Source organism: Gracilinanus agilis, chromosome 1, assembly GCF_016433145.1.
Source record: "Gracilinanus agilis isolate LMUSP501 chromosome 1, AgileGrace, whole genome shotgun sequence".
In the NCBI taxonomy this organism is placed as follows: Eukaryota; Metazoa; Chordata; class Mammalia; order Didelphimorphia; family Didelphidae; genus Gracilinanus; species Gracilinanus agilis.
In genome coordinates this window covers 3,674,787-3,690,549 of record NC_058130.1, presented here as the reverse complement: position 1 = coordinate 3,690,549, position 15,763 = coordinate 3,674,787, and the positions used below count along the sequence as shown (strand labels likewise).

Below are 15,763 nucleotides of genomic sequence, written 5' to 3'. Positions count from 1 at the left end.
CTCTTGATCTAGGCCATTCCCATGAGTTCTTCTCCTAGCTCTCCTGGAGAAGGCCCTCTACAATCCGTGTGCCCCCATGCCCTTCCTTTCCTCTCCATCTCTTCCCTCTCTTCTGCCTCCTGGCCTCAGCTATCTGCAATAGCTCTCTGAGTCTTTATCCATTTTGACACCTCTGCAGTCCCTGACTCTCTCTTCTCACTAAGTTTTCCTGACATTGTTCTCTCCTGGTCTTTCTTCCTATCTGTCACTTCCCAGCCTTCTTTGCTGGATTTTATCTAGGTCATGCCTACTAACTGTGGGTGTCCCCCAGGGCTCTGTCCTGGGCACCCTTTTGCTTCTGTTCTATCTAGCTCAATGTCATCATGACCCATAAATTCAATTATCTCAATAATAACAGCTAATATTTACTGGTGCCTACTATGTGCCAAATACGATAGTTAAGTATTCTACATATATCGTTTCATTTGTCCCAATAACTCTTTGAGGTAGGTGCCATTATTGTCTCTACTTTACAGATGAGGACACTGAGGCAAATAGAGGTTAAGTGACTTGCTGAGGGTCCTATAACTAGTAAGTATTAAAGGATGGATTTGCACTCAGGTCTTTCTCACCAAAAGTTCAGCTCTACCCCAGGCAGACACCAAGCTGCCTCAATACAATAACTAGCTCGGGAATCAGGAGCCTTCTTTTCTAGGATCCCATTCTCCTACTCTGTAGTTGGATGACCAGGAAAACTCAGAAATTTTCTGTACCTTGATTTTCGCATCTATCGAATGTGAACACAGGGATTCTCAAAGTGGGCGCTACCGCCCCCTGGTGGGTGCTGCGGTGATCCAGGGAGACGGTGATGGCCACGGGTGCACTGATCTTTTCTATTAATTGCTATTAAATTTTTTTAAAAATTAATTTCCAGGGGTCTAAGTATTGTTTTTTTCTGGAAAGGGGGCGGGAGGCCAAAAAAGTTTGGGAACCACTTAGATGTTATGTTGTAGCATCTAAGGTCCCTTTCAGCTTCAGACTCTGGACCACAGCAGCATGTTGCCCTTAGGGACAAGCCTTGCAGGACTCCACTCCTCCCCAACTTTTTATTTATCATACCAACGTTTATTAGAACCATAGAATATTCAAAGGTGCCAAAACTCCTCTGAGGAGAATCAGCAATCCTGTCATTTTACAGACAAAGCAATTGAGGCCAGACAGCGCTAAATAATTTTGTCCAATCACCACCAGAATGAAGTCAACCTTTTTTGCTGTAACACAGCTTCAAATTATTCACTACTCCATAATGCCCTATTTTCTACAGAAATAGTCTACAGATGGCTAGTATTTATAACTAGCAAATAAGGGATAGTTCAATTTTATATAAATACCTCTGAATTTCTGTCCTAGTAATCAGGTTGTCACAAATGAGTTTAAGCAGGAAAAATAAGACTTTTTTAAACTCACAAAAATTACTGAGCAATAAACATTTTGTTTTAGAGGTAACAAGAGAGAATATTCAAAAATAATTCCTGTCCATTTGATTATCTCTACCTTAGCAGAACTACATTAAAAAGAACTTGCTCCTCAAAAGAAATCTTCCAAAGATAGTTTATGGAAAGCATTCAGGACTTAGCTCAGTTCACTAGTTTCTTGGTCATAGCTCGGTGAATAAAAATATAGAAAGTTTTTGCTTCATGTATATATGAAAGTTTATGTTAAGAAAAACTCCTCTAAGGTTCAGAGGTTAAAGAAGTCCTGTCTCTGTCTCTGTCTCTCTCTGTCTCTCTCTGTCTCTGTGTCTCTCATTTTTGTAACTCTCTCCTCTAACAAATGTAATCTACCCAGCAGAAGAGAGGGGCCTCAACACCAATTCAATGGAATCCTGGCTGGTCACTGCACTAACCAGAAAGTCTGCAAGTGGTCCCTTTTACAAGGCTCTGGTCGCTAGCTGTTGCATTATACTCTCACCTCCGCCTCCCTGGTGGGCACCCTTGGGGATCCCAGTGATCAGATAACCTCAGAGGGGAGCCTGTGGGCCTGTGTGTCTCTGGCTCCTTCCTCCTCTCTTTCATCCCCCTCTGGGCATACCTGTCCTCTCTGGATCCCCATATAGACCAACCCAATGGCCTTTTCAGCACTTCCTTGGCTGCAAGGACACCAGATCATTGGGGTTTGCTGGCCTTTCTATGAATGGAGGAGCCACTTCCTGAGCTGGGAACAGTTGTCTGGGCATCTTTATTAACTCAATAGGAAAGAAAAATGGAGGGGATGCTCTCTAGTAACAGGTCTAGACCCAAGGCCCAGTGGATCCCCATTTCCCCCAAGCTCTCAGGACCTCGTCACCCCGCAAATCTCAAAGACCATTCAGTCCAATGAACATATTTACAAGAACCTTCTTTCTGCAGAGCCCTGGCAAGCACTTGGGCCCACACCTATGCCACGGGCCTCCCTGCCTCGAGTCTCCAGGCTTCTCCACTCAGGTAGCAGATCAATCTTCCTTGAGCAACAATCTGACCAGTCAATCCATTCCAGGATCAAATATAAAGGCCCTTCATAGTCTTGCCAGCCTTCTCATACTTTATACCCCATTTCCATGGACCCTGTGAATCAGTGCCACTGGCTTCCTGGCTGTTCCTCAAACACAATCCTCCGGATATCTCCGACTCAGAGCATTTTCACTGGCTGTCTCCCATCACACCCCCCACCCCTCTTTCCCATCTGCAACCCTACCTGGCTTGCTTCACATCTCAGCTCATGCCTTTTCTAGGCCTCCTCCATCTCAGTGCCTTTCCTCTGCAGACTCTCTCTCTGCTTTATCCTGGTGCTCTCCTGTTTGCACACAATGGGAACTACCTCTGTATCCCCCCCAGTGCTTAGCACAGGGCCTGGTATATAGCAGGCGTTTAAGAAATCCTTGTTGTCTGACTGACAGGAAACCCCCTCCAAAAAAAATCAGATAATTTTTTTAAAAATTACTTTTAATTATAAAGCACTATCAGAAAAGGACATTATTCTGGATGCGTGCAGGCCAGTGTTTTGGAATAATTGGTTTGTCCAACAGTTTCCTTTCTCTGAGGGTTGAAGGAAGGGGGTGAGCTTCTGGACTTGTGACTTCATCCATGTAGGCAACTCCTGGTTATTAGGACATCCCCTCCATCAGTCCAGTTTCAGGCAGGATCAGAGAGGTGCCTGTGTCCCTAAGAAAACTAACCAATGACTTGCTCGGGATGGTAAGAGTCAGTATGTGGTCAAGGTGGGCCTTGAACCCGGTCCTGCTCACCTGGCTGAAGTTGGCTCTCTTGCCACTGGGCCTGAATGCTGCTCTATTCTGCAATATTTCCTAGCAGACTTGAAGAGCTAGCCTGGACGCCCCCAGTAAGGCTAATCCCTCCATGGATTCCTTCCTGCCTGCCTCCTCCCAGCCCCTGTACTCTGCCCACTTGGGCTCTTGGGGGGGTCTCCAATTCTATCCAGCTGCCCCTTTTCTTACCCCCTTGCAGGTGAGCTGCTTCCTGCTCCCCATCATTCCATGGAATCTGCTCTCTCCAAGGCCACCAAGGACTAACCAGATTCCTACAAAATAGCCTGTAGTCTCCCCCTTCAGCCTCTTGGCACCTTTTACATTAGCCATAACCTACTCATGGATATTCTCTTTACCCTTAGCCTTTCCTTTACCCTGTAACTAAGGGGGCAGGAGTGTGTTCAAGGTCCCTGGCCAAGTGGTTCTTATAATCCCTTCATGCTCTTTCCCTGTGCTATGCCTCTGCAGCTAAGGCCTAGCTCTCTCCCTAATGCCGAGAGCTCTGCACACCCTGACAAAGAGATCCCTAACTGGGCATCTCTGTGGCATATCAAATTGAACAGATCCCAAATTGAACTCGCTACCCTCTCCCCAGGATTTTAATTAAGACACTGAGTTCTCTCCTTACAGTTAACTAGTAGCAATTTAATGTGATGTTTCCCCTAACGGGCAGAGGACCACTCCTCAACATATACGATATATTCAAAGCTCTTTGGAACCATTTTAATTGAACCCAAACTGTGCAAGGATCCTGGTGTGCAGAGTGAAAACAGGAAAAGCTCAGTGTTTTCGGATCAAGGCTGGAAGTGGTCGCTGAGAGGACTTTGAAGGGACAATTCCCACGTTATCTGCCAATAGTGTGAAACAGCAGCACCTACTGACCTCGGAACAATACTCACCCAACTACACAGAACCTTTATGGGATTCATCCTGATAAGGACAGAGTAAGGAACAAACACTTTTACAAGTAATCGTTTACACTAAATCACATCGCTTTTACCGTCTCTCGGGTAGATTAAAAGCAATCACAAGATCTCCACTAAGCTTGCTGTGGGCTTACAAAAAAGCATTTGATTTGGTAAAGCAGAAACCTACCTTTTATAAAAGGCTCGCCTGCAATAAGATGTGTCCCGTTCCCACATCATCATCATTAGAGTCCTCAAAACACACGAACAACCCAAGTTACCAACATCCAAAGAGACATAAAACCAAGAGTGATGTGAGCTCACTCACTAAAGGAATTCAAAACCAAATGTAATGGAAGAGGATCCCAGACACAGTCGAAGTTGGGGAGGGAGAGGTCCTCCCAGAACTCCTAGCTGAGAATGCCACTGTCCTATGAGCAGGAACGCTGGAAACTCTCTAGAAGAGATCTTTAACTTTTCCCAAAGAAAGAAGAAGAATGTCTACTGCAGAGATTACAACTTGCAGCTGGAGAGAAAACCTCTGGAGTTTATCCAATAGCAGGCAAGGTGGAGACAGGGAGAATATAGACCAGCTGCCAGAATTAAACAGGAAGAAGAAAGACACAGCTGGATTGCCTTTTGGCAACTGGAAGGCTCCTTTAAGATGTCTCCCTCAGTGTTGTTTTATGATTCGTGATATGGAACACGCTAGTGTCCTCAGAATTCTTTTTTTTTTTTTTTAAACCCTCACCTTCTGTCTTGGTATCAATTCTTAAAAGAGTGGCAAGGGCTAGGCAACTGCGGTTAAGTGAGTTGCCCAGAATTACGTGGCTAGGAAGTATCTGAGAATAGATCTGAACCAGGTCCTCCCGACTCCAGGCCTGGCACGCTATCCACTGGGCTACTTAGCTGCCCCTGTCCTTACCATCCAAAATGAGTACCACAAGGGGACAATGGAGAGGTGCGTGGGGAATGTGAACAAAAGGCAATATATAACCAATCAAGCACTCATAAAAAAGAGTGAAAGACAGCACCAAGGAAGGAAATAAAGGACAAGAGATGGGCTGAACATCAGTGTTCTAGAATGTCAGAAGAGATCAAAGGTCTCCAGCAAGCCAAGGGACCCTTTTGTGGGGGAGAAGTCAGAGCCACACAGGATGGACAAGCGAGGAAATGCAGAAATCTTCCTCAGTGAAAAGGGCATTTGAAGTGTTGAGAGAAAAGAAACTAAAGAACTAAGGAAATTCTCCTGAACATGTCAGAGTGATCCAGCTCTGAGGTGGCTGGTGACACCCAGCAAGCCTAGAGGCCCAGAGTCAGGAAGACCAGAGTCCAGGTATGAGGGGAAGCCCTATACTAAGGCTTCATTTTTTAAATTTAAACTTTTATAGGAAAGGACTCAGCCAAGAATTCTAACAGAGATGGGCTAGTCACATGATGTGATGTGAGCAGTCCCAAGAATAGGAACCTTGTGCAGATGGGGCCACTTGATTCATAGACAAGGTTTTTTTTCTGTTTTTTTTTGAGCCTGAAATCTCCTGAGTGTCAATGGGAATCATCCATGGGTACAAGGCGCTTCATCAACAGTTCAACATCACTTTTAAACAAATTTTCACTGTCCAGAACATGCTATATAAAAACCTATCATCATCTTCAAAGCATGAGCAACATGAGAAAATTATCCTAGTGAAGGAGGCCTGGTCTCTTCTGGACTTGGGTTTGTTTCTTCCAAGTCTGCTACTGAGAAAGTCCCAAAGGAAGGGAAGAGAATAGTCTAAAAGCCCTTCCCTCCTGGCTTCCCAGCTGTGGCAGGCCAGTCATCTGCCTATTGGGTGTCTGTCTACTGGCCAGCCTGTGACATCTACCAATATAATGCCCTAAGTCAGGGCTGTCAGTGTAGACCACTGGGCACCCCTGGGATTTTGAACATGCACTGACAGTTCCAAGGAGAGTCTCTGTACCTATTAGCCCAATGTACCTCAGAGAGATCCTGGGCAATCCTCTGCTATGGCACAAATGTTGTACCCATGCATGACCTTCCCCTTGAGATCACCTCCTCAGGGCCCAAAGGGACTAAACTGTAATTTCTTTCCACATCTATTTCACTTTTTATTCTTGCCCTTCCCCAAACTCCCTCCACATCAATGACTTTCATCTTCTAAAACGCTTTCTTGCAGAGGGGATTTTTATATTTATTATATTTAGAAGTCTAAGTTTAACAGTTTAAAGAAAAGGAAAAATGTATTAAGTGCCAACTATGTGCCGGGCACATGGCTTACTTTAGTGACTAAAAAAGCATCTTACCTACTACCATAAGCGTGAATTCAAATCCTCTCTTCACAGATTTTCGGTAGACTTGATTTGGGAGATTCGCAAATCCCACATAGCCTTCAAGGTTCTTCTGTTGCTGTTTGTTGTTTTTATTTTTTAAAAGGAAAGAGAATAAAGTTAGTCATTAAAAAGCTTCTAGTGCTATAAATTTCTCATTCCCTTCCTTAAAGCTATTTTTGAAAATCACATAACAAATCATTATTCACATCAAATCACACCAGTTTTTCATTTCCAAAAAAAAAAAGGCCCTTATTAGAGAATAGCCCCAACAGGCACAAGGAATTGCGTTTCAGAGAGTTCGTTTGAAATGTTACAGCAGTGTGATTACCTCATAACCACAAAGTAAAGCACCCCATCTGTCTCAGGCCAATGACTGTACCTGACCAGCCCAAAAGGTTAGTCACAGTAAGACTGCCTGAACAAAAAGTAAACGGCTAGAATTTTTCACCAACATTTTAAATCTGTTGAGAATTATTTCCGTGTTCCTTTAATTATAAAGTCACTTGGATCACGATGGCTTAATGCCCAAAGGGTGCTTTTCTTGAAATTGAGCCTAGTCAAAAAGGAAAAACGTAGCACTGAATTCCTAATAATTGATTCCCATAAAACTGGAGGATTTTATAGCCAATGTCAAGTCAGTAACCCTATCTAGCAACTATGCTGGGGCAATTGACTCTAAGCCTGATGTTTCAGGAGATGCTGTTGTTCTTATCTTCCATGAAATCAAATCTAACCTAGTGGCAAAGCCCATTTTATTTCAATTTGTTAAAAATCTTCAACATCTCAAGTGGATGCATCAAATTGGAATCTGAATACTCCTAAAGGATTATAAAAATAAATGTGATCTTTCATCCTGAAGGCTTAAAATGATATCACAGTGGTTACCTTTAGTCTTATGACTGGATTTCACCAAACTTATTGACCACCTTACTGTTATGATGAGAAAATATTAACTACAATTTCATGTCATAAAATTCTTTCCTATTATTTTATTTCTACCTAGAATCAACATGAGAAAATTCTAACTTCAAACCACCCATTACTACCTTCTTCCTCCTGGTTCTGTAAAGGCCCATTTTCTTTGTAACATTCACAAAGAAGTTTTAAGTCTAAATTCCTTCTCCACTCAAATTTAAAAATCAATTCTAAAATATTCTCATTTTGGGGACTATTGAATATTCTGTATCATAATCCTGTATGAAAATCGAAATCAACAGCTACAGTGCATGAAACTTTATTTAAAATTTTTCCTCAGCTCCATTTTAAAATAATTTTACTTTTTAGTTCTATGACTTAAGTTGGGGAATGTAATGCAGGATTTATGCAAGATCTCTTGCATTTGCAAAATTACCCTAGGCAATCCTGGCAGTTAGGAGAATGGAACTTTGGCCCAACAAGGGCCAGTCCCAAGACCTGACTGTTGGAGCTGAGCTGGGACTATAAATACCCCTGTAGAACCAACCTGAGGTTGATTTCCTTGACCTCACCCAGACATCCAGCTACCCCTGGATTTCCCTTGGGGCCCTGGGTAGTGGGTTGTAGATCATGGGTAGGAAATTAGGTTAGGTCAGCCTAGCAACAGGGACACCTGCTAAACCAAATCATCAACCTCATCTGTCTAGCTGGTGGATCTCTTATCATCAGGGCAGTGGAAATTATCCCTGGCTGGGGGGCTGGTTCCCTCAGCCTGATCTTACCTTCTAGGGCCATTACCAACACAGGCCAGTCACCCTTAGCAACAACTTCTCCAGACCCTAACCCTTCTTTACTCAGTTTTCCCTTCCTGTGTTTAAATAAACCCTTAGCCTGATACTGTGAGCTTCAATAGTTTTTTATAACATCATCAAGGGCTAAGGGGCTGAGGAGAGGGAAGATAGCAACCACCTGATTGCAGAGGAAGTATTGGCCAGGCATCCATTTTATTCAGGAAGTGTGTCAGCTTCACTTCCTGTTGGTTACTGCTTTCACTCCAGTAGGGAGGGGGGCTCCTCATTTTCCACCTTAAAGGAGCCTACAGACAGCAGGGAGACTGACTGAGCATCACTGCTCAGGCACACACATCCCTGGCTGTCTCAAATCATCAATTACAGTAGTTGTAGACTCCCTGGCCCAGGTGACTCAGTGGTACTACCAGCTCCCCTAATATCAGCCACTTTACCCCCTTTATTACAGGAAGGAGAAAAATCTAGTGTTTATATGATTTAAAAAGTCACATAGGATACTCACAGCTACTTTGTAAAGAATATATTTCCATCATTCCAGTGTTCCAAATATCAGTGGAGTATTTCCATAAAGCCATGGTAAAATGAGGAATTCCAAGAATGGTATGTTGCAAAATCAGGCCAAGAAGTATAATCCAATGGAACAAAGCAAAAAGAGGGGGAAAAAGGAAAGTTACTTACATGTAATCAACAAATTAAACTCAAAATGATTTCAGTTAATTACAAAATAAACCACAATTTTGCCAAACGTAGCAGCTTAGTTTTTCTTTTCATAATTTTTGTTATCAAAATGTTGATACCTTTTTCTTTTTTAAATAGTGAGTAAGCTGGGTTTGTACCCAAGAGATCATAGGGGGAAAGACTTATACAAAAATATTTATAGCCGCGCTCTTTGTGGTGGCAAAAAATAGGAAAACGAGGGGATGTCCTTCAATTGGGGAATGGCTGAACAAACTGTGGTATCTGTTAGTGATGGAATACTATTGTGCTCAAAGGAATAATGAACTGGAGGAATTCCATGTGAACTGGAATGACTTCCAGGAATTGATGCAGAGTGAAAGGAGCAGAACCAGGAGAACCTTATACACAGAGACTGATACACTATGGTAAAACCGAATGTAATGGATTCCTGTATTAGCAGCAATGCAGTGATCCAGGACAATTCTGAGGGACTTATGAGGAAGAATGTATCCACATCCAGAGAAAGAACTGTGGGAGTAGAAACACAGAAGAAAAACAACTGCTTGAACACATGGGTTGATGTGGACATGATTGGGGATGTAGACTCTAAACAACCACCCCAGTGCAACTATCAATAATATGGAAATAGGTCTTGATCGATGACATGTTAAAACCAGTGGAAATGTGCATCTGCTATGGGGTGGGAGAGTAAGAACATGAATCATGTAACCATGGAAAATTTTTCTAAAAAATAAAAAGTTAAATTAAATAGTGATTAAGCTACCCTACTTTTCATTTCTCTCATTGGGGAAGGGAAGTAAGGGAAGGTATCAAAAGGTATAATGAAGTTACAATACAAATTTTAAGTTCATAGTTACTGACACCTCCATCCCACCCCCTGCCCAGCAAAGAAACCTAGCACAATGCTATTTTATAATCACTGAACTAGACTATATGGGATCAGATAAATCCAGAAATTGTGGTTAAATTCATGAATGGGAAAAGAAATAATGCAGGTCAGAAACTCAGAAGAGTGAAGATAAAGGAAACAAATGGTAAAAGCATAAGAAAAGAATGTAAACTCAATTTTAGGCAAAAAGAAAGGTTTATGTTCTAACCTTATCAGTCAATTCTAGCTACGTAATAAAAAATGGAGGCTATAATTTCTTGTGTTAGGTGGGCAGTAACATCCTTTTGGAATAACATAGCATTACTATCAATATAGGGAAAGAACCAGGCTTGTGGTTTTATTGATAGAAAAATTCATTCCCTTGAATTAACTGAATTATTAATTAATTCTTAGTAACTGAATTCTCTGCAACTTAGAAAAAAGCAGAGAGCACTGAGTGGTTAAGAGGGATGCTGGGCCAAGGTCAGAGGCAGAATGCAAACCCATGTCCTTGGCCCTCTATGTACTTACTACACACTACTAGAATGCAGAGGCATTTTGACTTGGAAAAACCCCAAGTGAATATTATCTATGTTTTATTGTATTACTGTTCTGTTAAACATTTCCCACTGCATTCTAATCTGCTTCAGGCCAGCTATAACCTCCCCTCCTCCACTCTAGCAACTGATTTCACTTCCCTATCCTGAGTGATTCAATCCAATGATATCTGAGCCCCTGAATTTAGGGTATGTTAATATATAGGAGGCAAGCCTAACCAGGCACTTCTATTCCCACATATCAGTCCTCCTTCCCGGGGAGTAAGCAATTCCTAATCCAACAAATCATGGCTCTATAGAAACTCCTGCCTCCTTGAAGTGCCTAGAATTTTCTATTTTACTACTCTCTTGATGATGTGGGTTGGCAAGATCCTTTTGGAAAATAAAGAGTAATATTTCTCATACATTTATGACTTATGGGATGATGTCTTCAAATAAGGACAGGGCTGATTAAGATTGAACCTTTTTATGTTATGAACCCAACTTTGGCCCTCTGGTGAAACAAAAATTCAAGAATTTACGAAGGAAAGCAATTATATAAAATAATTATCAAAATATTAACTACTGGAGGCAGCTGGGTGGCCCAATGGATAGTCCTGGGTCTAGAGATAGGGAGATTTAAGCTCAAATCCAGCCTCAGATACTTGCTAGCAATATGACCATGGAGAAGTCACTTAATCTCAGTTTGCTTGAGTTTCCTCATCTGTAAAATAAGGATAATTGCAAAGTGCTTAGCACAGTGCCAGGCACATAATACTAAGCAAAACCAAAATTTCAGCTAAAACTGACTCAGTGATCCCTCACCTATCATGGGAGTTACGTTCCAAAGACCCCCGCGATAGGGGGGAAATCCGCAAAGTAGCGGTGTTACATTTATTTTATTATATTTTTTAAGGCTTTATAAACCCTTCCCACTCTCCTATCAACCCTTTCCACACTCTTATAAACACGTCATATGCTCTTAAACACTTTCTGAATGTATGGGCACAGTGCGGGAGAGCAAACAGACTGATGCCACAGTCGCTGAGTCAGTCAGTGCCCAGGATACAGAACACAGCGCTGTGGTAGGTCCCCTTCCATTCCATCAGCCAATAGTGTGCTGTGTACAATCTTACACTGGCAAACTTGCCCAACAGATACCTTCCCTCTCTTCCCTCTCACCCTCTGTGTCCTGGCCTACAATCTTATTTTGCTCTCTCTCAAGTTCCCAATCATTTCCTAATTGGCAAATCTCCCAGCCTTTTCTCAGGCCTTATCCTTCTTGACCTCTCTGCAGCCTCTGACACTTTCCATCTCCTTTTCTCCTTGGTTCACTCCTCTCCTGACACTGCTCTCTCTTTTGTGGTTTTTGTCCTCTCTCTCTGACAGTTACTCCTCAGTCTCCTTTGCTGGCTCTTCATGGGTGCTCCACATGGCTCTGTCATGGATTCTCTCTTCTCCCATTATCCTATTTCACTTGGACATCCCATCCTATCTCAAACCGACTTCTCAAGCCCTACACTCTCTGCTGACTTCCAAGCCCACATCTCCAATAAACTGGAGGTCCTATAGACACATCCAAAACTGAACTTCTCTTTCAAAATTCCCTATTACTGTCCAGGGGGCTACCATCAGGCCCCCAACTGCCATCTTGATTCCTCACTCTTTCACCTGCATAGCCAATCTGCTACCAGAGCCCATCGATTTTTACCTTTGGACTATGCCTTGAATATACTTCTCTACTGTCCCTGCCATTACCCTCTTCGAGCCATCATCACCTCACACCTGGACTACTCAACTAGCCCGCTGGCTGGCCTTGTCCACCCTCCACTCAGCTGCCAACTTAGCCCAGACGTGTCCGGCCTCATTCAATCAATTTTAGTGGCTCTTCCTCACTTCCAGAATTAAATCTAAAATCCAGTTTGGCATTGAAAGCCCTTCAAAATCTGCCCCCATCCCCACACACCTTTCCAGTCTTCTTATACCTTGTTCACCACCTCACGGATTCCAGGGCTCAGAGACACTGGGTTCTCTGCTCTCCCTTGAATACAGCACTCCATCCTCCAACTCTACATTTTCACTGACTGTTCCTCATGCCTGAATTCTCTGCCTCCAACATGCTTTCAAATTGGTGCTAAAATTCCACTCTACAAGAAGTTCTTCCTGACTCCCTTTAATGGAAGGCCCTTCCCTTTGTTGATTATCTCCCATCTCTCCCATGTATGTGAATACATTGTGTATATAGCAGAGCTGTCTGCCTGCTGTCTCTCCCCTTAGACTGTGAGCTCCTGAAGGGCTGGGTCTGTCATTTGCCTCTCTTTGGATCTTTGGATCCCCAGTGCTTAGCACAGAGCCCAGCACTTAAATGCTTCTGACTGACTTAACTGAATTCTATGAATGAGTTTCCTCCTGCTTTAAGTATTCAACCCAAATTCTACCTCTTATGGCATATGTAATGCAATGGCATGGCATCTAGGGACGGTGGATGCCAAAGAAGGACCTAGCTAAGTATGTGACCCACAAAGACTTACAATATGGCACCATGTAGCATCAAAGTACATCTGTTTAATGCTTTTATCATAAGCAGGGAAAGAATTTCCACCAGCCTAGAAACTCTCCAGGACTACATAAATGTAAGCAATTATCCATCGTTACTTTGTCATTATTGTCTCCAAGAATCTCCAAGCCATAGAGATACACAGGAATAGGACACTTGTTAGGTGCCCACTACATGGCAAGCACATTACCAAGCATTTGGGGGTGCAAATGAGAAAAATAGTCCCTACCATCAAGGAACTTGCAACCCCATGGAGGAGGACAGTATGCAAAAGGCAGTTAAAAAGGGAGGAGAGGGTACTTGAGTGAACAGGATACCACTGAAAAGAAGAGGTATAAGAAGAGGTGACGGGAGTCATACATCATATGAGTTCTTAGTTTTTGTTTAGTTTTGGAGGTTTTCAGTCTTGAGTCCTGGTCCTGATCAGCCTGGGAACATTCTGATGAAGCTAAGAGAATCACTGCCACAGTGCTGCAATCTTTGCAAAGTACTTCAGAGATCTCATTTAGTCCTAACACAACCCTCGGAAAGACAGGAAATTCTCATGCCCATCTTGCAAATGAGGAAAGAGGTGAGAAGCCGAGGGTCTTTAGGGGTAGTAACAAAGGCTAAATGTTCAGGTTAATTAAGTGTCTGAGAGAGAAATGGAAATCAGGTGAACTTCCTGACAACTGGTCCCACACTGTTCTAAAAAGCTTGGGGAAATGACCAGGCCCATGGATTAAATGGGCTTGCTAGGTGGCCCAGTGGATAAAGCACAAGCCTGAAGTCAGGAACTCAAATGTGGCTCCAGACCCTTACTAGCTGGATGACCCTGAGCAAGTCACTTAACTCTATTTGCCTCAGTTCCTAATCTGTAAAAATGGAACAGGAATGGGCAAACTGCTCCACTGTGAAAAACATGGTGTATAATTAGATTTTTCTCCCCAGGACTCTAAATCCCAGCTTCCTATGTTCCTTCTCACATTCCGTGCTAAAGTAGTATAAGTTTTGTGTAGCTCCACCGTCTCACTCTCTTCTGGATGGGGCTGCAGTAGCTGGCTTTGGGGCAGGCAGGAGAACTTACTCACGTGGTCTTATTTTTGTTGGATAATTAGGTTTTTATGCTTCTATTTCCTTTTTATTTCTTTTCAAGTGATTATTAATAACCTTACAAAATATAATACTTGGAGTTACTGCATATTGATTTAAATTTTACAATGAGCTTTATACATCTGGAAAAAGAGAAAGCCTTCCCCAACCTCTGTGAATTCTAGTGCCTTCCCTCTACTAATTTTTTGCTCTTTGTCCTGTTTATAGTTTGTATATATCTGTTGTCTCTCCCACTAGACTGTGAGCTCCTTAAGGGCAGGGGATTGTCTTTTGCCTCTCTCTGGATTCTGAGCACTTACCCAGTGCCTGGTACATAGTAGGCATCTAATAAATATTTACTAATTAGCTTGCTATAAGATTTGTCTTTCTAAGCTTAGAGAGGTTCAAATGGCCATGAGATCAAAACATTTTGGATTGGTGTAGCAACTCAGGAAAGCTATCTATCTACTAAGATATAGACTGGCAGGGAATGTATTGGTGGGCCAAATATCCACAACCAAAGGGACGGCCATTTTGAAGCTCTCCAGTAGAATTCGTTCTAATTATATGAAATATAACAAGTTAAAATGTCATGTGCAATAAATAATAATATATATTTACATATATATAAAAATAATAAACCACCTAGATATGTACCTAATCAGCAACATAGACATCAAAAATATACTTAAAATGTCAAGACCATCTTCAGAATCTACAATGTACTCGCTTATGCCTACTTAATATATAGGCAATATGCTTACCTCGTGCCCACTTAATGTAGGCAAAGGCATGACACACAAAGATGTGGGGCTCATTTTTGTGGTTTTATTATGAATACTCTGAACAGTTGCAAAGAGTAATCTGACTCCCCCCCCCCCAAATTACCAGTACATAAAATGGACTGTGCAAGACCACTTCACCATCCACCCATAAACCATATATAAAATGTCTCAATATGCACAAAACATAACATAGGAGACAGAAAGATCTTTTGGGGGGGGGGGACAAAGAATTGTACTACAGCTGCTGGAGCCTACTGCATTTTGGCCACAAGGAAAGGCCTCTCTTACATACGTGTACATAACCAGAACAGAAACACTTTCTCTACATTTAAAAAACAATTCCTCAATTTCTAACATCAACAAGCTGACGCTTCAGAGTATAGGAAAGCACTAATTACAACATGGATACGACAAATACTTTAGAATTTGTGGGTATGGTAATAAGAATTTTTAAAACCTTTACCTTACAGTTTTAATATGAAAATCTAAGATAGAAAAGTAGTAAAGGTTAGGAAACTGGGTTAAGTGACTTGTCCAGGGTCACATTGCCAGAAAGTTATAAGGCAGATTTGTACCTAGGTTCTCCCAATCCCAGGCCTAGCATTCTACCCACTGTGCTACCTAGCTGCCCCAGTAAGTATTTATTAATTGTCTATCCCACCCTGCTGATCCTCAGCCCACCCTCTCACCTGACCCAAAGGGTACATAGCTGAAAAACTGAGGTCAGTGCTTGCCTGGATTCACCTACAAATACAGACTCACCTTAATTGGGGTCTTCACTATTCCCCATCCGTTTCCCCATTCAGAATGATTTGCACACAGCAACTTCGAATCTTCAAGACTCCAACTCCACCCCAACCCCCAACTCACAAAAGATGACCTCACTTCCTGCTTTATTGAAAAAGCCAAACAAAGATGATTTCACAAACAAGGCTGAAGTCAACTCATCTCAACCAGACTGGTCAGTCATTATAAACCACAGGAGTAGAGGGCTTAGAGATGAA

The 15,763-nt window shown here is 42.4% G+C and overlaps 1 protein-coding gene across 1 annotated transcript in view; it reads right to left on the bottom strand.

Annotated features, from left to right (window-relative positions):
* Positions 1 to 15,763, bottom strand: part of SEPTIN7 (septin 7) — an 82,603-nt gene that overhangs the window by 37,175 nt on the left and 29,665 nt on the right. The window contains exon 3 of the mRNA XM_044674009.1: positions 6,493 to 6,595. Coding sequence (XP_044529944.1) covers positions 6,493 to 6,595 — 103 coding nt within the window. The remainder of the gene's footprint in view (positions 1 to 6,492; positions 6,596 to 15,763) is intronic.